The sequence below is a fragment of the Sprattus sprattus genome (genome assembly GCF_963457725.1).
Source record: "Sprattus sprattus genome assembly, chromosome: 1".
NCBI classification, from domain to species: Eukaryota; Metazoa; Chordata; class Actinopteri; order Clupeiformes; family Clupeidae; genus Sprattus; species Sprattus sprattus.
Window position 1 is genome coordinate 13,684,677 of NC_137920.1, and position 23,188 is coordinate 13,707,864.

General features: G+C 42.6%; 3 protein-coding genes across 3 annotated transcripts; all 3 read right to left on the bottom strand.

The window, feature by feature from the left end:
* Positions 1-128: 128 nt before the first annotated feature.
* LOC308367596 (apoptosis-stimulating of p53 protein 2-like) lies at positions 129-4,604 on the bottom strand (the record flags this gene model as incomplete). Its single annotated transcript, XM_080841551.1, is given in 10 exon segments — positions 129-395; positions 1,004-1,203; positions 1,387-1,553; positions 2,133-2,266; positions 2,819-2,956; positions 3,727-3,812; positions 3,815-3,925; positions 4,070-4,268; positions 4,270-4,331; positions 4,334-4,604. Coding segments are annotated over 10 exon segments (1,410 nt in total). The 3' UTR covers positions 129-353.
* A 3,969-nt stretch (positions 4,605-8,573) lies between these two features.
* Positions 8,574-10,222, bottom strand: LOC308367598 (E3 SUMO-protein ligase ZBED1-like; the record flags this gene model as incomplete). The annotated part of the gene is made up of 2 exons (XM_080841555.1): positions 8,574-9,240; positions 9,405-10,222. 2 exons carry the CDS (start codon positions 10,220-10,222, stop codon positions 8,574-8,576), a joined length of 1,485 nt encoding a protein of 494 aa, XP_080697681.1.
* A 4,125-nt stretch (positions 10,223-14,347) lies between these two features.
* On the bottom strand, positions 14,348-15,996 carry LOC308367605 (E3 SUMO-protein ligase ZBED1-like; the record flags this gene model as incomplete). Its single annotated transcript, XM_080841567.1, has 2 exons — positions 14,348-15,014; positions 15,179-15,996. 2 exons carry the CDS (start codon positions 15,994-15,996, stop codon positions 14,348-14,350), a joined length of 1,485 nt encoding a protein of 494 aa, XP_080697693.1.
* Positions 15,997-23,188: the final 7,192 nt, after the last annotated feature.

Below are 23,188 nucleotides of genomic sequence, written 5' to 3' on the forward strand. Positions count from 1 at the left end.
TTTACAATCTTAAACGCAGTCATTATCATAATCATCATTGTTATGCTTCATAGATTCTATTCTTCTCCAAATTGTACAAAGAAAAAACAAGGTTGTTTTATTTTCTCAATGAATGTCAGCAGAAGAAACTCCTTTGATCAGTCTGCTGAATGGCTCAAGTCCCGTGAGTAACGTGTAGTTCAGGCTGTTCTCTGTCCACAGACACACCTGTTTATGTCACACTTTCATCAACTGCTCCATCATTCATCAAAGATTCACTGTACTGAGACTCTTATTGTTCTGCTGAACTGTGTGTGTAAATGTATACGTGTGTGTTTGTGTGTAGTATCAGTTTGATAGGCCACATAATATTTTTAAGCCAGGCTTCTCTGTCTGGGTTTGATCCTCAGGTACAGCTGTGATAGAGAAAGAGAGAGAGAGATGAGCTCCATTATAAGCAGTGATACTTTAACACAGTAATATCTTCACAATGATATCTACAGCAGTGTTTCCCAAACTGTATAAAGTCTCCAGCTATGTACCACCCCACTCCCCATGCTGTCGCAGGTGCATCCTCGATAGTAGGCCTTCTACTAGTAGTAGCGTTTCGTGTCTCTGGACCGGGGATTAACTCTTTTTAGCCATCTATTAATTTCTGTGCAGCAACCGGAAAGAGCTTCCGCTTCTCTACACAGGGCATACGCGAGTGGAATTCTGTTGTTGCAGCTAGGGAGTTGTGCCTGTGTTTTGACTTACCTACCTGCACCTATTTATATATATCGTTGAACACTACAATGTCTACATGAGTGTATTTTTGGCATTGCGACTCGGCTATTCAGACTATTTGAGATGTCATGTCTATTTATAGGTCAGTTTGAAAATGTAATGGGCTGACTTTAAAAATGCGAATCACATTGTTTTTCCCGTACGTTCCTTTGCGTACCTCTGGGGGTACCAGACCCCAGTTTGGGAAACACTGCTCTTCGCCAATCACACACACACACAGTCAGACAGAGAGACTGACCCCCAGCAGGTTTCGGGGGATGTAGCCCTCCTTGTCCCCACAGCGGGCCCACCACCACTGCGTCTCCTCCTGGTCCTCCCTGCGCAGGATGGTCATGCAGTCCCCCTCCCTGAAGGACAGCTCGTCCTCAGCCTCCACCTCATAGTCCCACAGGCCATACACCACCCCTCTGTTCATGATGCCCATCTTCTCCTGAACACCTGTAAAACACACACACACACACACACACACACACACACATTAATACACTCAGGCCATACACCATCCGTCTGTTCATGATGCACAGCTTCTCCTGAACACCTGCAAAACATGCACACACACACACAAGCACACACACACACACACACACATACATACACACACTCACACACACACACACTGACCGTAGAGGAACTGTGAGCACTGGGCGTATCCCTCCTCCATCTCCTCACACTTGTCGGCAGCCGTCTGCATGTCGCTGTGGGTGACGGCAAACACGGCCGCCCCGGACTCAACCAGGAACTTACACACCTGCACATTATTACAGGAGGCAGCACAGTGCAGAGGGGTCCTGGTGGGGGAGAGAGAAAGAGAGAGATAGAGAGAGAGACAGAGAGAGAGAGGAAGGGGAAGGGGAAGACAGCAGGAAGAGAAATGGAGAGAAAAGCAGGAAAGAGGGGTGAGGGGGAATGAGAGGGAAAGAGAGAGAGGTAAGTAAAGAAGGAGAGAGAAATAGAATATAGGAGGGAGAGAACAAAAGAGATTTGAGATGAAAGAATATTGCAACATGTATCAGGGGTGTAGTGGCTATTGGACGTGGAGGAAAACCATCCCCCAACATATTTCATCCCTCCACAACATTTATTTAAAAAAAAATGTAAAAGGCATCATTGCAAGTGGTGACAACAAGTGCACACATTAAGCAAACCTCTCTTATAATATCTTATTTTACCTAAAAAAGCTATATTTCTGTTACAGGGTGATCGCCAGAAAAATGTGAATTTTAATTTTCGTAATTATAATGTCAATGACAACGAAGCCGGAAAAAAGATCAGTATTTCTCTGAGATCAGTGTTAGTGCAGAACTGGCCAAATCCATCAATACTTCTCCATTTTGGAGCAGGAAGTCTTCAACAAATCAGATTCTCACCAGCCATCACTGTCGGCCGCGTTAACGTTGACTCCAAACTGCACCAGGAACTTGACAATTTCAGTGTGGCCTGCACACACAGAGTTGTGGAGGGCAGTGATTCCCTCATCATTGGGTAGGCTGGGGTCATCCACCTTAACACACACACACGCAGATAAACACATTTTAATAATTTATTTGTCTTCTACACCAAAGTAAAGTATGAAATTCAACCTACACATGTACATACACACAGACATTTTAGTAACTGCAAGATGGTCCTGGGTATTCTAAAAACAAAGTACCAACAGAGTGAAGAACAACACCAGGTCAACACTGTTCAATGTACTGATTTCGTTTATGATCCTCTGCACCAGGTTCATATTGTAAAGTGTAAAGTTTATAGTTTCACCTCATAGATGATCCTCTGCACCAGGTTCATATTGTAAAGTGTAAAGTTTATAGTTTCACCTCATAGATGACCCTCTGCACCAGGTTCATATTGTAAAGTGTAAAGTTTATAGTTTCACCTCATAGATGATCCTCTGCACCAGGTTCATATTGTAAAGTGTAAAGTTTATAGTTTCACCTCATAGATGACCCTCTGCACCAGGTTCATATTGTAAAGTGTAAAGTTTATAGTTTCACCTCATAGATGACCCTCTGCACCAGGTTCATATTGGACTGTATAAAGTGTATAGTCTCACCTCATAGATGATCCTCTGCACCAGGTCGTACTCTCCCTCCAGTGAGGCATCCAGCAGCAGAGCCAGGGGGTTGAAGCGCACGCGCATGCCGTGATTGATCCTCTCTGAGCCGTTTTTACGCAAGTTAGTTCGCTTACCCTGCAGGCATGGACATAAGACATTTAAGGACATTCAACAAATGTTATTGTGTTCATGTAGGTGTGTTTTTATGTTGTAAGTATAAACACAAAATATATGTATTCCTGATCATGTTGTGAGTTTCTGTATGTATGATTGTTATCAGGGGTGGGTAGTAACACCTTGTAACACACATGAGTAAAAAAGTAGTTTTTATAAAGAAACTGGTTCTTCTCAAATTCCTTTAAAACTGCAGGTCTTCTTTAACTCAAGTACATTTTTGAGACAGTAATCTACTCTTTACTTTACTACATTTGCCATAATATCTTCATTACAAATAGTCTTTGTTACAAGGGGCCAGCTGCCCTAAAGATAGAGAAGCAACACCTGTCTTTAGATCACGACACAGATGTGGTGATGACTGACACAGACCCAGAACAAGAGGCAACTTCCAACCACAATCCCTGGCCACAATTTTTTTCACCAATATCCTAAAAGTGAAATGATGGGGTTTCTGTGCCTCATGAAAACACTGGGCTCTCTGCTTCTTAAAACTCCTCTTTTAACCTCCACAAGCGTATCAGTGTAGGTATATGTACATTTATGAATGTTTTGAAAATGCATGTATGTACTGTATGCATACTTTGGGTATGAATGGTTCTAAGCATGCATGTGATTGTGTGTACGCATGTATGATCGTCTGTGTATGTTTGTATGTATGTATGTGTGTGTGTACTCTGTGAATGTATATGTGTGTGTATCTAGGCATGTGTGTGTATGTGTTCTTTTACCGGTGGAAGTGTCATTTCTCCAGTGATCTCTGGTGGCTGCATGCTGCTCTCATCTACCTGTCCCTCCTGCTCAGCCTGAGAGGGATCGAGGGCGGTGGGTATGGGGGGTACTCGTCCATGTACCCCGGGGTGGAGGGGCAGGGCTCTAGGTCCCTTTCCTCCTCCAGAGGGGGGGGAAGGTGAGGATGGAGTGCCCCCACTGACAAGTCATCGAGGATGGGGGAGCGTGGAGGCAGGGGAGGGGGTGTCAGTTCCTCTTCGTCCTCCTCCCACTCCTCCTGCCTCTGCTCCTCCTCGACTCCCTCAGGGATGGTGCAGGGGCTCTCCGTGGGACGCCTGTCACGTTCAGTGACCGGGGACACACTCAGGCCTGAGCCGTCCTTCATCATCATCATCATCATCATCATCGTCGTCATGGCTCCATTTCCTCCCCGGCCGTCTTCTGGTGGTGGGACAGAGGATGGCTGGAAGAAAGGTGCCGGTGGGCCGATGACAGCAGTGGTTTCCATGGCAGCCAGCGTGGTCTTCTGGTAGAGGAGTTTTCTGGATGTTGGGCCCTGCTGGGCTCTCAGGCTCCGTGATGGAACTCCGCTTCTTCAGGGGCCGTGGTGGAGCCGTTTCCGTAGCGCCTCTAAGTCAGCATCGCTCTGGTGACGGAATGGTTGTGACAGGAAGGGGAGGAGCTTGGTGGGGCTGAGGGGGCGTGGTGCCCTGTCTGTCTCCTGGGTGGGGGCATCACTGGACGATGATGCGGTTGCCGTGGACGGCGATGATGATGACAATGTTGACCCAGCACAGGGGATGTAGCCCTCCTTGTCCCCACAGCGGGCCCACCACCACTGCGTCTCCTCCTGGTCCTCCCTGCGCAGGATGGTCATTCAGTCCCCCTCCCTGAAGGACAGCTCGTCCTCAGCCTCCACCTCATAGTCCCACAGGCCATACACCACCCCTCTGTTCATGATGCCCATCTTCTCCTGAACACCTGTAAAAGGAAGGATCAAGATCAAAGTGCTTCTTGTCATCCTCAGCTGTGGTTGGTGGTGGCATGAGACACACACATGCTGGTTCCCCCTTAATGTGTAACAAACTCTCCCAAAAATAGTCCAGTGCTAATGCTAGTTAGCATAATTTATTTTAGCTTGGGTCCCCTTCCTGTTAGCAGTCCACTTTAACTTCGTTAATACTTTCACACACAGATGGTCTATTAATGCCATATTGTCACTCTCAGATCAGAACCCAACATGTGACTGAGCATGTGGCATACAGTGAGGAGGATAGCAAAGAGCTGTCTTTTAAGAATCTCATTAAGACCAAACAGTCAAAAAATCCTCAGATCACATGACAAGTTGTTGAGGATGGGGGTGTCAGTTCCTCTTCCTCCTCCTCCCCTTCCTCCTGCCTCTGCTCCTCCTCAACTCCATGCGTGGCGCTCTATTTGGGTGCAAACACAAACTGGAGCAGACTCCTTACACAGTAACCAATGCATGATTTGATCTGGCCTACATTTAATCCAGACCTGAGTTCTTAATCCCAGAAACATGACCAGAACCAGAACCAGAACCAGAACCAGCACCAGGACCTTTTACTGTTCTAGGTCTCACTCCTGCCCCTAAAACCCTTGATTCTGATCGGACAGAAGCGGTGCCACTCACCTCTGGGGTGCGCTCTGGGCAGCGTGCTTTCACGTGTGTTGCTGTGGCCCCTCCCCCTGGCGTGCTCTGCTAAGGGGTACATGGAGTAGATGGAGCTGGCAGCTACGATCTGTGGCTGAGAGAGAGGTCGCGTGTTGTTGGCGTTGGCGGCATGAGGTTCACGGGACAGGCCTTGCCAGGGAAGGTGCCCGTGGTGAATCTGGAGAATGAGGAAGAGGAAGATGAGGTGGGTGGGGCCCAGGGAGGGGCTTTGGGTTTGCTGGGGACAGGAGAGGTTTGCCATTCAGAAGAAGGAAAGAGAGAAATGTATTTCAAAAGCCAAATCTAAAAAGCTTAGTCATCATCACTATAGTATACATAGAAGTGAAGTGAGGGAGAGTGTTTAATATGAGAGTCCTGCCACCTAACTCTGATGTCATTAATATAATAAGGAAAGAAGGGGTATTTGTAGAATTAAAAAACCTACTGAGTGATATTTTTGTCCACTCATGTAGAGTACATACCCTAACTTGGCTCATTGCCTGATGCGTGCATTACAAACATTTATCTTGTGTGAAACTTATCATGCACCATGTCCTCTGTAATCTAAATGACAATAGACAGAATTCCTAGAAAGCCTTTGTCATCATGACACAGTGATGTCTATTACAGTAAATCCTATGGATTCATCTTTTCACAGAATTTCACTTTCAATGTTTCTGAAATATACAGGCATGCAAACACAAACACACTGACCGTAGAGGAACTGTGAGCACTAGGTGTATCCCTCCTCCATCTCCACACACACACACACACACCAGAATTTCATCAGGAACTCACACACCTGCACATTACTACAGGAGGCAGCACAGTGTAGAGTGGTCCTGGTGGGGGAGAGAGAGAAAGAGAGAGGAAGAGAGAGAGAGAGAAAGAGGGGTGGACAGGACGTCTCAGTGGCACAAGCTAATCCCAGAGAGAACGTCTCAGCTCCAGCACCAAGTAGAGCAGGAGCACAGCTAATGTGGGTGGCCTCTACAAATACACCACATGTACACCACTAGTTGTGTTCAGTTCATCAGCATCTGACTGGATAGATAGAAGCAAATGGATTAATGACACACACACACACACACACAATTTGAATGACAGTTTCAAATGTAATGAACACATATATTCATACATGCAGTGTATGATTAGTTAAAGGTCAGCCATATATGGATTGATGTTTTTCTTTGTTTGACAACAATTTTAATTTTAAACATAGATTGGACAATTAACTAGTCAAAACGACATTGTGCTACGTCTTCAAATTTAATAAGAAGAGTTGAACATTCCATTAGGAGGTTTAATACCTACTCTTAATTTAGCCAGGTTTGTCACTCAACTACGTACTTTGAATACCCCCAAGGAAGTGACATCGAAAGTAAACAGTTGGAGTTAAGGAAGCTGTGTCATACTCCAAAGTGCCAACCGCCTTGATTTAAGGTAATTCACAATCAATGCATTAACTGTCAATGAATGTTTATTTTCGGGAAGGAAGGACTTCATTCGGAGACTTCGGTTGGTGTTCGAGATATTTCGGATTTGTAACTTATCTTTTATCGGGAGCGATTTTTGCCTCGATGAGTTCCGTTGAGAATCTGGGCTGAACGCACAATGTTACTGTTAACCTCCGTTTTAAAATCGAAATATGGAGCTTCTAACGGTTTGAGTTACTCAATTAGGTAAGTACACTGAACCCAGGTATCTGCAGTATTAAGAGTTAAAGGTATCCTACCAGCCTTGACTCTAATCCAATAGACGTTTTATGTCAAATTGAGCGAATTGCCCCTCATGGTCATCTAGCTGTTAGTGATGTGTCGTTCGTGAACGATTCGTTCATTTTGAACGAATCCTTACAACGACTCGAGAGTAACGAGTCCTCTCAAAAAAAGATTCGTTCTTTTTCTCGTTCATGACCGCGCATTCGGGACTGTTGCATTGGCTATTAAGCCAAGGAAACAGAAATGATTTGTTGAATGCAGGTCACGTGAAAAATGATCCGAAGACCCAGAAAAAGAACGAATCATTTCTGTTTCCTCTACCAGCCTATGCAGGTCACGTGGGAAAGGATCCAAAGTCCCATATCCGGCAGATGAACGAATCATAGACCTAAAGACACGGTTGACAAAAGAACGAATCATTGAACGAAAGCCCACTTATCCGGCAGATGAACGAAACGTTGAATTTATACTCGGTTTGCAAACCTAGAACCTAGAAGCTAGAAGCTAGAAGCTAGAAGCTAGACAAACCCGGTTTAGTAGAGGAAACAGCTACCTTATTACCTTTTACCCGACCGCTGTTTAAGATCGTAATTATATTCGTTCATAGTACTCATAATGACTGGATTTGTTATTTTTACTTTACATTTACAGTTTAGTGCAGTGTAATTGTTTGCCGTGATAATTAAATGCCAGTGTGATGATAATAAATGACAATTTAAAACTATACAAACTGTCATGTTGTACTGTATTTAATAGAGGAGATTTTCTTTTAAAAATATGGTCTGCCACACAAATGTGCAATTCAAGTAAAATGGTCTTATATTATATGGAAAATTCTGTGTAACACACTTGATTTAAGTCTGTGAACTTTGAGTGACATTGTCCATAGGAGGGGGGTATGCAGTAAGCTCACACACCAATTGATAAAGAATAAAGATCAGGTTAGACATGGAGGGCCCATTGCACTTCATGTTGGTCCCAAATGAGGGTACTGTACTATCATGTTGTATTGTATTTAGTAGAGGAGGTTTTCTTTAAAAAAAAATATGATCTGCCACACAAAAGCTGTCAGTCATGGCTGTCTCCAAGGGGACCATGGCCCTTATCCACCCTCCCCCACTGTTTTGCACTATAGTGACTTGCAAGCCATCTAGAAGTTAGTGTGTTCCTTTGAATGAAATGCCAAATTAATCAAATGTGATGTGAAATGTTTTTATTTTAACCTAAAATCACAACAGTGCACCATGTCTTTGCATATAATAATAAAAAACACTTTACAAAATAGAAAAACTTAAAACAGTAACAGTAAGGATTTTTTAAAGTTAAAAAAGTTTGGAACAAAATATATATATAAAATAAGGATAGACATAAATAAGGTTAAATAAAAAAATTAAGTTACATCACACTAAAAACAAAGGAACATTTTGTACAAAACTGCAGTTTAGGGCCTGCTCTAAGGCAGGTTTGCATTTAAAAAGACAAGCTCACGGAGCTTGGCTGGGCTGAGCCTGTTTCTACGTTCTGAAAGTATCTGCCCCGTTTTGGAGAAAACTCTCTCAGAAGGCACAGACGTGGCCACAATGCACAGCCTTGTCTTCATGATCTCACACAGGCTTTTGTACACAGGTGCACACCTCATCCACCATGCCAGAGGGTCGGATGTGCGGGGTAAAAGTGGCTCTGCAATGTAAGCCCGCATCTCCATCATGGCAGCAGTAGAGACAGTTGGTGTAGAGGTAGAAGGCGTCAAACTTTGAACCCTCTCATCAAAGTCCTCCCAAAACATGGCCCCTGAACTGCCAGCTGTCGCAGAAGGTGGATCCTCCTCTTCCTCCCTTTGGAGGGGGGAAACATGTGCTGCAGCTGACGTGACTCTCTTCACTGCCTCGTCTGCTACTTTGCTGTTCACAAAGGCTTGCCTTTTGAACCTCGGGTCCAAGATGGTAGCATCAGCCAGCTTCTCCATCGTCTCTACTTTGTGGAACCTCTTCATTATCTCGTTCATGAGACAGTCCACCAGATTTTTAACTGGTTCATGGATGGAGGGACTTCTCTGCTGGCGGGCAACAATCCTTTGGAGGCCTCTTGCCATTAAAATGACCTTGGAGGCAGTGACAAACCTAAAGAAATAAACAATTATTTAAATATAATTAATACAATGTATAATTAAAATGCCAATCCATACCTGTTTGGGGAAAAAAGGTTAAAAAACAATCCATCATTAAGGAGAAATTCAGTTTGCAATCTTGATTTAAAATTGGTGTTAATCGCTTAATCTACATACCTCTCTGCGCTCACTTCAGTAGTGACCTCCTCAAAGGGCTTGACCACATCCACAGTTTCCTGGATGATATCCCACTCCTCGAGGGACAAGGATTGCAGAGATGCATTTACAAGGGCCAGGGTGGAGATGACTGGATCTTTCACCTCTAAAATTCTTTGCAACATGTAATATGTTGAATTCCACCTCGTGGCCACATCCTGCTTCAAGCGTAATTGTTCCTGTCCCATCTGCTGCTGTGTGGCCTTGAGCTTCTCCGAAGCCACTGTGCTCCGATGAAAAAACTCCACGATGGCTTTGACCTTTTGCACAGTGCTTTCGACCGTCTTCAGCGCAGCTCTGACAATAAGGTTGATAACGTGTGCAAAACAGGGTATGTGGTCCCAGTGAAGGTTTTTCACAGCCAACACAATGTTGGCAGCATTGTCTGAGACACAGGCTACAATTTTGTTAGTCACACCCCACTCATCAGTAACCCTGGTCAGCTCCCTTGCCAGATTGTCAGCAGTGTGCCTTTCTGTCATGTGAAAACAGTCCAGGACATACGAGGTCATCTTAAAATCTTCCATGAAATGGCAAGTCACAGACATGAAACCTGTGGTAGTGATTGAGGTCCAGCAGTCTGTTGTAAGACAAACCGCTGTGGCAGACTTGACTTTGTCCATGACCTCATTCTTTAGTTTGCCATACATCAAAGGTAGAAGACTTGTTGAAATAGTTTTCCTACCTGGCAGACAGTATGATGGGTCCAGAAGCTTGGTGAATTCTCTGAAGCCTTTGTCTTCAACCACAGTAAAGGGCTGGAAATCGCAGGCAATCATTTTTACCAGAGCCTCATCCAGTTTACGCTGCCTTAACGGATCCATTGGCCTTGTTATAAAGCTGCCCATTGAGGTTTGTGGTTGTGGCCTCCGTGGCCTAACTGCTTGGGTGGTGGTTAGTGGTGCTGCTGTGGGCATGGTCACCAAAGCAGTTGCATGCCCAGTTGAAGTGCTGGGAAGTGCTGCTGTGGGCATGGTCAAAGTAGTTGCAGGCCCAGTTGAAGAGGTGCTGGTGGAAACAGCTCCTGCTGCCGCAGTACCATCAGCGCCGTCTCCTCTAACTTGTGCTAAGAGCACAGTTGGATGTACACTTTTGAGGTGCCTGATCATATTTGAGGTGCTTCCTCCTTGAATGGATAGGTGCTTTTTGCAAAGTATGCATTTCGCTTTCGATGAAGATAGCTTTTCAAAATGTGACCAAACATCACTCCTTTTCCTCGTATTCATTTTCTTGACCTATTCCGCCTTGTCTGTGGTCTCCTCTGCTTGCAAGTCACTGAACTTAACCCTTTTGTTAACTCCCCCTAGATGCATCAGCTGAGGCACCCTGCTGTTGCGCCTCTCATAGCACCAAGGTGTGATAACAAGGTCAGACCTATCAGATCATCCCTAGGTTCTCTGGGGGTCGTAAACAGTGGAATGTCATTGTTCATTTGCCCATCCCCAAGACAGTTTCTAAGCAGCCCCAATAAATCTGTGCATTCTGTGGACAGTTTCAATCCCCCCCTGAGACAAGCCTGAGCAATGCCTCTCAGCCCCTTTCCCTGTATAAGCCTGACCTTCCTCTGGCCATTTTGTTGGTCAAGAAGCTGGAGAGAGAAGCAGCGAGGAGTTTGTGGGACAAATCAAGATCAGAGACATTTGCAAGCTTTCAACATTGCCGTCTTTTACACAGATAATTATATTCACAGGCATCATTCATTAATCTGCAACGTTCACTTCATATCTTCACAGTGTGTTGGCAATAAACATTCATCATCATTGGACATTGGCATTCTGTTCTATCAAGTTCAATTTTATTTATATAGCACATTTCATATGATATACATAGACACAATGTGCTTTGTGCAGAGAAGACATTCAATTATCTAAAATAAACACACAAACAAACACACTTAGCAAAAAAAATATATATATATGTATATACATGAAATAAAAAAAACAATAAGATAAAAACAATTAAAGAAGTGTTAAAAACAAAAAAGACCTAAAGTCATGAATAGGCTGTAGAAAATAAAAACGTTTTAATTCCCTTTATTGATTGCAGATCAGATTGCATACTTTTTAAATCTATTTTATTGAGTGACTAGTCCCACGGAGCTTTTCGTGACTTTGAGGTCATAAAAACAAACACGTTAACATGCGTCCGCGAATATGCGACACCTATAACAGCGATTTTCAGCACAAGCGAGACCAACTCCGCCCTTATTTTACACCAACATGAAGAGTGCACTACACATGACAGTTTGTATGGTTTTAAATAGTAATTTATTATCATCACACTGGCATTTAATTATCACGGGAAACAATAACACGGCACTACTGTAAGTGTTAATGTAAAGTGAAGCAGTCATTATGACTTGTGAACGAATATAATTCACGTTTCTACTAAAAACAGCGGTAAAGTGAAAGGTAAAAAGGTAACTGTTTCCTCTACTAAACCAATGCAGGTCATGTGAAAAATGATCCAAAGACTCGTATCCGAGAGACCCAGTCGGAAAAAGAACGAATCATTTCTGTTTCCTCTAGCTGACTGTACTGAGCCTATGCAGGTCACGTGGAAAAGGATCCAACGAACGATCCATATCCGGCAGATGAACGAATCATAGACACGGTTGTCAAAAGAACGAATCATTGAACGAAATACCGATATCCGGCAGATGAACGAATCATAGACACGGTTGTCAAAAGAACGAATCATTGAACGAAATACCGATATCCGGCAAAAGAACGAATCATTGAACGAAATACCCATATCCGGCAGACGAACGAATCATAGATCCAAAGACACGGTTGGCGAAAGAACGAATCATTGAACGAAAGACTGATATCCGGCAAAAGAACGAATCATTGAACGATATCCGGCAGATGAACGAAACGTTGATCCAAAGACGGTCGGGAGGTGAACGATTAGGTCATCTGCCGGATACAAGTATTTGGATCATTTTTCACGTGATCTGCATAGGCTCAGCATGGGAAGCTAGAGAAAACCGAAATGTTTCGTTCATTTTGACTGGGCTCTGGATATTTTTTCACGTAACCTGCATAGGCTCAGAAGAGGAAACAGAAAGGACTTATTAACCTAGTTCACTTCCGAGTGTCTATGTTTAGTAAGACGTGAATGATATTCGTTCACAAGAAATAATTACAGGTTTAGTTATTTTAACTTTTTAAAACTTTACTTACAGTTCAGTGCAGCGTAATTGTTTGCCGTGATCATTAAATGCTTATGTGATAATAAATGACCATTTCATCCAAACTTTCATATAATATTATTTGAATGCAGGAATTAGTATCTGCTGGTTTACATGTAGTAACCTCCATGAAAATATGATACGTATTTGTAGTGGACGTATTTACGCCAGTGAATTGGCTATAAATTTTAAAAATGTTGAGTAGCACCCCCCCCCCCCCCCCCCCCCCCCCCCCCCCCCCCCCCCCCGTTAAAATGAACGAGTGACTCGAAAAAAGATTCGTTCATTTTACTGAACGAGATTCAAAGATTCGAGTCGGTAAAATGATCCGAACTTCCCATCACTAGTGATGTGTCGTTCGTGAACGATTCGTTCATTTTGAACGAATCCTTACAACGACTCGAGAGTAACGAGTCCTCTCAAAAAAAGATTCGTTCTTTTTCTCGTTCATGACCGCGCATTCGGGACTGTTGCATTGGCTATTAAGCCAAGGAAACAGAAATGATTTGTTGAATGCAGGTCACGTGAAAAATGATCCGAAGACCCAGAAAAAGAACGAATCATTTCTGTTTCCTCTACCAGCCTATGCAGGTCACGTGGGAAAGGATCCAAAGTCCCATATCCGGCAGATGAACGAATCATAGACCTAAAGACACGGTTGACAAAAGAACGAATCATTGAACGAAAGCCCACTTATCCGGCAGATGAACGAAACGTTGAATTTATACTCGGTTTGCAAACCTAGAACCTAGAAGCTAGAAGCTAGAAGCTAGAAGCTAGACAAACCCGGTTTAGTAGAGGAAACAGCTACCTTATTACCTTTTACCCGACCGCTGTTTAAGATCGTAATTATATTCGTTCATAGTACTCATAATGACTGGATTTGTTATTTTTACTTTACATTTACAGTTTAGTGCAGTGTAATTGTTTGCCGTGATAATTAAATGCCAGTGTGATGATAATAAATGACAATTTAAAACTATACAAACTGTCATGTTGTACTGTATTTAATAGAGGAGATTTTCTTTTAAAAATATGGTCTGCCACACAAATGTGCAATTCAAGTAAAATGGTCTTATATTATATGGAAAATTCTGTGTAACACACTTGATTTAAGTCTGTGAACTTTGAGTGACATTGTCCATAGGAGGGGGGTATGCAGTAAGCTCACACACCAATTGATAAAGAATAAAGATCAGGTTAGACATGGAGGGCCCATTGCACTTCATGTTGGTCCCAAATGAGGGTACTGTACTATCATGTTGTATTGTATTTAGTAGAGGAGGTTTTCTTTAAAAAAAAATATGATCTGCCACACAAAAGCTGTCAGTCATGGCTGTCTCCAAGGGGACCATGGCCCTTATCCACCCTCCCCCACTGTTTTGCACTATAGTGACTTGCAAGCCATCTAGAAGTTAGTGTGTTCCTTTGAATGAAATGCCAAATTAATCAAATGTGATGTGAAATGTTTTTATTTTAACCTAAAATCACAACAGTGCACCATGTCTTTGCATATAATAATAAAAAACACTTTACAAAATAGAAAAACTTAAAACAGTAACAGTAAGGATTTTTTAAAGTTAAAAAAGTTTGGAACAAAATATATATATAAAATAAGGATAGACATAAATAAGGTTAAATAAAAAAATTAAGTTACATCACACTAAAAACAAAGGAACATTTTGTACAAAACTGCAGTTTAGGGCCTGCTCTAAGGCAGGTTTGCATTTAAAAAGACAAGCTCACGGAGCTTGGCTGGGCTGAGCCTGTTTCTACGTTCTGAAAGTATCTGCCCCGTTTTGGAGAAAACTCTCTCAGAAGGCACAGACGTGGCCACAATGCACAGCCTTGTCTTCATGATCTCACACAGGCTTTTGTACACAGGTGCACACCTCATCCACCATGCCAGAGGGTCGGATGTGCGGGGTAAAAGTGGCTCTGCAATGTAAGCCCGCATCTCCATCATGGCAGCAGTAGAGACAGTTGGTGTAGAGGTAGAAGGCGTCAAACTTTGAACCCTCTCATCAAAGTCCTCCCAAAACATGGCCCCTGAACTGCCAGCTGTCGCAGAAGGTGGATCCTCCTCTTCCTCCCTTTGGAGGGGGGAAACATGTGCTGCAGCTGACGTGACTCTCTTCACTGCCTCGTCTGCTACTTTGCTGTTCACAAAGGCTTGCCTTTTGAACCTCGGGTCCAAGATGGTAGCATCAGCCAGCTTCTCCATCGTCTCTACTTTGTGGAACCTCTTCATTATCTCGTTCATGAGACAGTCCACCAGATTTTTAACTGGTTCATGGATGGAGGGACTTCTCTGCTGGCGGGCAACAATCCTTTGGAGGCCTCTTGCCATTAAAATGACCTTGGAGGCAGTGACAAACCTAAAGAAATAAACAATTATTTAAATATAATTAATACAATGTATAATTAAAATGCCAATCCATACCTGTTTGGGGAAAAAAGGTTAAAAAACAATCCATCATTAAGGAGAAATTCAGTTTGCAATCTTGATTTAAAATTGGTGTTAATCGCTTAATCTACATACCTCTCTGCGCTCACTTCAGTAGTGACCTCCTCAAAGGGCTTGACCACATCCACAGTTTCCTGGATGATATCCCACTCCTCGAGGGACAAGGATTGCAGAGATGCATTTACAAGGGCCAGGGTGGAGATGACTGGATCTTTCACCTCTAAAATTCTTTGCAACATGTAATATGTTGAATTCCACCTCGTGGCCACATCCTGCTTCAAGCGTAATTGTTCCTGTCCCATCTGCTGCTGTGTGGCCTTGAGCTTCTCCGAAGCCACTGTGCTCCGATGAAAAAACTCCACGATGGCTTTGACCTTTTGCACAGTGCTTTCGACCGTCTTCAGCGCAGCTCTGACAATAAGGTTGATAACGTGTGCAAAACAGGGTATGTGGTCCCAGTGAAGGTTTTTCACAGCCAACACAATGTTGGCAGCATTGTCTGAGACACAGGCTACAATTTTGTTAGTCACACCCCACTCATCAGTAACCCTGGTCAGCTCCCTTGCCAGATTGTCAGCAGTGTGCCTTTCTGTCATGTGAAAACAGTCCAGGACATACGAGGTCATCTTAAAATCTTCCATGAAATGGCAAGTCACAGACATGAAACCTGTGGTAGTGATTGAGGTCCAGCAGTCTGTTGTAAGACAAACCGCTGTGGCAGACTTGACTTTGTCCATGACCTCATTCTTTAGTTTGCCATACATCAAAGGTAGAAGACTTGTTGAAATAGTTTTCCTACCTGGCAGACAGTATGATGGGTCCAGAAGCTTGGTGAATTCTCTGAAGCCTTTGTCTTCAACCACAGTAAAGGGCTGGAAATCGCAGGCAATCATTTTTACCAGAGCCTCATCCAGTTTACGCTGCCTTAACGGATCCATTGGCCTTGTTATAAAGCTGCCCATTGAGGTTTGTGGTTGTGGCCTCCGTGGCCTAACTGCTTGGGTGGTGGTTAGTGGTGCTGCTGTGGGCATGGTCACCAAAGCAGTTGCATGCCCAGTTGAAGTGCTGGGAAGTGCTGCTGTGGGCATGGTCAAAGTAGTTGCAGGCCCAGTTGAAGAGGTGCTGGTGGAAACAGCTCCTGCTGCCGCAGTACCATCAGCGCCGTCTCCTCTAACTTGTGCTAAGAGCACAGTTGGATGTACACTTTTGAGGTGCCTGATCATATTTGAGGTGCTTCCTCCTTGAATGGATAGGTGCTTTTTGCAAAGTATGCATTTCGCTTTCGATGAAGATAGCTTTTCAAAATGTGACCAAACATCACTCCTTTTCCTCGTATTCATTTTCTTGACCTATTCCGCCTTGTCTGTGGTCTCCTCTGCTTGCAAGTCACTGAACTTAACCCTTTTGTTAACTCCCCCTAGATGCATCAGCTGAGGCACCCTGCTGTTGCGCCTCTCATAGCACCAAGGTGTGATAACAAGGTCAGACCTATCAGATCATCCCTAGGTTCTCTGGGGGTCGTAAACAGTGGAATGTCATTGTTCATTTGCCCATCCCCAAGACAGTTTCTAAGCAGCCCCAATAAATCTGTGCATTCTGTGGACAGTTTCAATCCCCCCCTGAGACAAGCCTGAGCAATGCCTCTCAGCCCCTTTCCCTGTATAAGCCTGACCTTCCTCTGGCCATTTTGTTGGTCAAGAAGCTGGAGAGAGAAGCAGCGAGGAGTTTGTGGGACAAATCAAGATCAGAGACATTTGCAAGCTTTCAACATTGCCGTCTTTTACACAGATAATTATATTCACAGGCATCATTCATTAATCTGCAACGTTCACTTCATATCTTCACAGTGTGTTGGCAATAAACATTCATCATCATTGGACATTGGCATTCTGTTCTATCAAGTTCAATTTTATTTATATAGCACATTTCATATGATATACATAGACACAATGTGCTTTGTGCAGAGAAGACATTCAATTATCTAAAATAAACACACAAACAAACACACTTAGCAAAAAAAATATATATATATGTATATACATGAAATAAAAAAAACAATAAGATAAAAACAATTAAAGAAGTGTTAAAAACAAAAAAGACCTAAAGTCATGAATAGGCTGTAGAAAATAAAAACGTTTTAATTCCCTTTATTGATTGCAGATCAGATTGCATACTTTTTAAATCTATTTTATTGAGTGACTAGTCCCACGGAGCTTTTCGTGACTTTGAGGTCATAAAAACAAACACGTTAACATGCGTCCGCGAATATGCGACACCTATAACAGCGATTTTCAGCACAAGCGAGACCAACTCCGCCCTTATTTTACACCAACATGAAGAGTGCACTACACATGACAGTTTGTATGGTTTTAAATAGTAATTTATTATCATCACACTGGCATTTAATTATCACGGGAAACAATAACACGGCACTACTGTAAGTGTTAATGTAAAGTGAAGCAGTCATTATGACTTGTGAACGAATATAATTCACGTTTCTACTAAAAACAGCGGTAAAGTGAAAGGTAAAAAGGTAACTGTTTCCTCTACTAAACCAATGCAGGTCATGTGAAAAATGATCCAAAGACTCGTATCCGAGAGACCCAGTCGGAAAAAGAACGAATCATTTCTGTTTCCTCTAGCTGACTGTACTGAGCCTATGCAGGTCACGTGGAAAAGGATCCAACGAACGATCCATATCCGGCAGATGAACGAATCATAGACACGGTTGTCAAAAGAACGAATCATTGAACGAAATACCGATATCCGGCAGATGAACGAATCATAGACACGGTTGTCAAAAGAACGAATCATTGAACGAAATACCGATATCCGGCAAAAGAACGAATCATTGAACGAAATACCCATATCCGGCAGACGAACGAATCATAGATCCAAAGACACGGTTGGCGAAAGAACGAATCATTGAACGAAAGACTGATATCCGGCAAAAGAACGAATCATTGAACGATATCCGGCAGATGAACGAAACGTTGATCCAAAGACGGTCGGGAGGTGAACGATTAGGTCATCTGCCGGATACAAGTATTTGGATCATTTTTCACGTGATCTGCATAGGCTCAGCATGGGAAGCTAGAGAAAACCGAAATGTTTCGTTCATTTTGACTGGGCTCTGGATATTTTTTCACGTAACCTGCATAGGCTCAGAAGAGGAAACAGAAAGGACTTATTAACCTAGTTCACTTCCGAGTGTCTATGTTTAGTAAGACGTGAATGATATTCGTTCACAAGAAATAATTACAGGTTTAGTTATTTTAACTTTTTAAAACTTTACTTACAGTTCAGTGCAGCGTAATTGTTTGCCGTGATCATTAAATGCTTATGTGATAATAAATGACCATTTCATCCAAACTTTCATATAATATTATTTGAATGCAGGAATTAGTATCTGCTGGTTTACATGTAGTAACCTCCATGAAAATATGATACGTATTTGTAGTGGACGTATTTACGCCAGTGAATTGGCTATAAATTTTAAAAATGTTGAGTAGCACCCCCCCCCCCCCCCCCCCCCCCCCCCCCCCCCCCCCCCCCGTTAAAATGAACGAGTGACTCGAAAAAAGATTCGTTCATTTTACTGAACGAGATTCAAAGATTCGAGTCGGTAAAATGATCCGAACTTCCCATCACTACTAGCTGTTCGTCCTGTGTGTGCGCTCAAAACTCGTGTTGGCAACCTACACAGTCATGGCTCTGGGAAGGAAAGGGGGTGTTGTAACTTTGTTTAGCTGTAATATGAACAACCTTTCGCCAGAATCAAGGACACTATCTTTAATCCAAATAAAACTGAAAAGTCGTTATGGTGGAATGCTGAACGCCGCTACGTCTAGGGAGCCTACTTAGAAGTGCAAAGGTAAAACATGTAGCTGTGTAACATATCCCGTTTTCCACGTTCCAAACAACAACCTAAACTGTGAACATGAATATGCTGTTCTTTAATAGGTTACACAATTTCAGCAAATCTACAGAAACACACAAACATAATGCGCATGGATATAAACATGTAGCCTGTCGTGATAAAAAGGGGAAGAAAGACTTAAACTCACATGATGCCAGGTTTCACTTCAGGTCACATGCTTTCCCCATTTGTCTACAGTGTCCAGGGTTCGCGGTAAAACAGTAAAGAAAACTTAACAATAATAATACAAAATAAGTTAATGTATGTGCTCATGTGAATTCAATGTCAAGTGTGTAGTATTCATTGATAGACAGTTACTTCATGAGAAGTGTGATTTCTGTGACTGGCGGAATAATAGGGTTACTATCAGAGGAGGACACTAATATGCAGGAGTGTGAGGAATACACAGTATGATTAGTAGTAGTAATACACAGTAAGCAGTACGATCTTGACTGTTGAATATCATCTGCTTCTTCTATTTCTGCCATTAGGAGGAGTATGGTGTGTTCTAAGTCCATTAACATCAACACATATTCTGTCATTGTGACACTTTGCTCTGGTGTTTGTACCTAGTTGCTGTATTTGGATTATTCCAGACAGAATTTAACAGAAGCAGAAGTCTAAATGAGAGAGAGAGAGATAGATGTGTGTGTGTGGTATTATGGTTAAAATGGACAAAAACAAACAGTATTGCTTTGTTTTGTCTCCGCAGTGATAAGTGGTGCAACACTGGATTATTGCAGACATAATTTATCAGCAGAAGTCTAAATGAGAGAGACAGGTGTGTTTGTGTGTTTGTGTGTGTGTGTGTGTGTGTGTGTGTGTGTGTGTGTGTGTGTGTGTGTGTGTGTCTGTGTGTGTGTCTGTGTGTGTGTGTGTGTGTGTGTGTGTGTGTGTGTGTGTCTGTATCTGTGTCTGTGTCTGTCTCTGTGTCTGTGTCTGTGTCTGTGTCTGTGTGTGTGTGTATGTATGTAAGTGTGTATTTAGAGTGTCCATTTCTGGCAAAATCAAATGATTGTCTTTCCTCCTTGATCAGGTTTGCATACTTCTTAGCCTAATATCTCTGGCCTAAATATCTGAAACTTATCGGTAATGTAGGTATGATTCAGACAATTATGACAGAAAAGAAGGCTGGAAAGAAGGAGTAATATAATCAGATTTCAGATGGCAACTTTGATTAAGTTATCACAGTAAATCCCATAGATTATATGTGTTTGTGATATAAAGTCCTTTCCGTTATTTACTGCTAGTGATTACATACACCAGTGGTTCTCAAACGTATTATGTCATTCCCCACTTTGAAGCTCAAAGCTCCTCCGAGAGAGAGAGCGTGAGAGAGAGAGCGTGAGAGAGCGTGAGAGAGAGAGAGAGAGAGAGAGAGAGAGAGAGAGAGAGAGAGAGAGAGAGAGAGAGAGAGAGACTGCGTGAGAGCGAGAGAGAGACAGAGAGAGAGAAAGAGAGAGAGAGAGAGAGAGAGAGAGAGAGAGATAGATAGAGAGAGAGAGCGTGAGAGAGAGAGAGAGCGTGATTACATTCACCAGTGGTTCTCAAACTTATTCTGTCATTCCCCACTTTGAACAAAGTTCAAAGCTCCTCCCAGAGAGAGCATGAGAGAGAGAGAGTGTGAGAGAGAGAGAGAGAGAGAGAGAGAGAGAGTGTGAGAGAGAGAGAGAGAGAGAGTGTGAGAGAGAGAGAGAGAGAGAGAGAGATAGAGAGACTGCGTGAGAGCGTGAGAGAGAGAAAGAGAAAGAGAGCGAGAGAGAGTATATATGTAGCGACCGGAGAAAAGTTATGTTGCTGTTACGTAGAACTCTGTGAAACCAGTGTGGAGAATAAATCCTCGGACCAAATCAAGTTGCCATTAATTTGCTTATCAACTGGAGATGGAAGGGAAAGGGAGTTAATCCTGGAGTTAAGAATATAGAACACTTCGGCCCTGGTGCAGTAAACAAAAGCCCCCCCCCGTAATCTGCGACTATGGTCAGGGAGAGAGCAGGAAAGGATAATACAGGCTAATTAATACTGATACATTTTATTTGATAATTTGGTAACTACAAGCCATGAGCGCATCTGTAGTAGTTAATAATAAAACTATGAATTATAGACAGGACAAATGACGCATTAAACCTTCAGCCACTAGATAAGTGTCTCTCAAATTGCCCCTCCCCTTGACTGTTGATAGGAAACATGTGGGTGTTTCCTCTCACACTGAAATGTTCTGTGAGGGTTTGATACACGTCCTGAACCTCGGCGTCTAGAACACTGAAAACTGAAGTAAGATAAGAAACATTTCAATATTTTTCAGACACTTGATGTAAAAAATATGTACTTAAAGACAGGAATATACAAGAGGCTGTGGTATTACTTTACAAGATATCTTAAAACTTTGGCAAACCTGTTGAAGTAAGGGAATACTTTTGCACTGCTCTTAAAAGTGATATTGTTGCAATTTACCCCAAAACATATGTTCCATGCTCCACTCGGGGGATTGTATGACGACTAAATGGATGTTGTTCATGTTGTGAAGCAAGAAAGAATGGTGTCATGCAAATCTTACCTGTTCATATATGAAGTGATCTCATTTGAGAATGTAATTTCGAGGGGTTGTATAGTATAAGATTTTAGGTTAATACATGTATACAATTAGCCTTGATACCAGCCTGAACTCCGCCCACAAAATTTTTTGTCTGGGAGATTCAGTCTGGAGTCGAGCTAGTTGGGAGGGTTTAAACGGCCCCGAAAAGGGATCTGACCATTCAAATTGTAAGGGCGGGCTTTATACGTTGATGGACAGACATAGATAGAATACCGGTATACATCGAACAAAGATGGCGCCGTCTCGGGAGCTTAGTGGGACATATTTGATATGATTTAAGGTATCTACACGACTTTTTTTTATGTCTACATTGACTCGGTTAGTTGTGTATACGCAACACCAATGTTGCCTAGGATTGTAGGTCTTAACTTATGCACTCTAGACCATTATTGAAAGGTTATGCTAACAGCGTAGACAAAAAAAACATTAGAACTAATGGTAGCTTCTAGCCTTGAGTGCTAATTAAGTAACGTGAGCAGGCTTATCTCAACAGATATTGACAGCGCATTCATTTTGAAAGAGGAACAGAGAAACGCGATCAAGGCATTTGTCGATTGAAAAGATGTTTTTGCCGTCCTTCCTACGGGATCAGGTAAAAGTTTAATCTATCAGATGGTAATAATACTACGTTGCTCTGATTGGTTCTAGGTATCCAATTCAGCGAAGAGGAATTTTCTTTCCTGGTTCGTTGAAACACGCCCCATAATCACAGCCCAGTGGTCCGGTCTCAGACTCATATTCTGACTAGAATTATGAGTATGACATCGTCAGGCTAGTATACAATAACATGCAGGGTAATGTAACGCCATATACTGAAAGGCAACAGACAAACTGTCGCCGCCTCAACAGAGAGGATTTCCTGTGAAAAGGGTATGTGGTCAGGTTACCATGGCTACGGGTTCTATCTGTGAACTGCTATAGCTTCTGAGCTTGTGCAATAACATGCAAAACCCAACTGCTGTGTTTTCTTGCTGGGCTATGCTAGTCAAATCATCTATTAATGTTTCTGCTTACTATTATTATTATTACAAAGTAACAATAATTGTGCTCGACTACAGCTTTTGCCTCCCCAACCCACCTCAGCATCACTATTAACCATGATGTCCATATTGACTTGTCACACGTATAAGTTGCTTGACAAAGGAACTAGCAGAGTTCACTTGTTTTCATTGACTTGGCTATTTTGTCCAGACTAGCTTGTTTATTGGATGACTATTGTCTAAGTGTGGCTACTTGGCCCATTGCAGCCAGCATAATGGGTTTTAATAGTGGTTTAATTTCACAACAGTGAAACACTTGGGGGTTTAGGGCTCAGTGTTGTTACCTGGCTGTCACCACTGACAGTAAGTTAGGGTGATTTGCATGCTGCTATTCAGGGTTCTTTTTTTGCAGAAACCACAGTTGTGGTGAAGAGAAAGGGGAGACGCAAGGGCTCATGTTGTCTTGCAGAATTAGAATCCAAATGTTTTTGGCAGGCATAATTACCTTAAAAAAACCTAAAATATAAAATGGGCAGGTGCTTGAGGGCCACCTATGTGCACTGCTGACTTATTTCACTCCAGGAAATGAT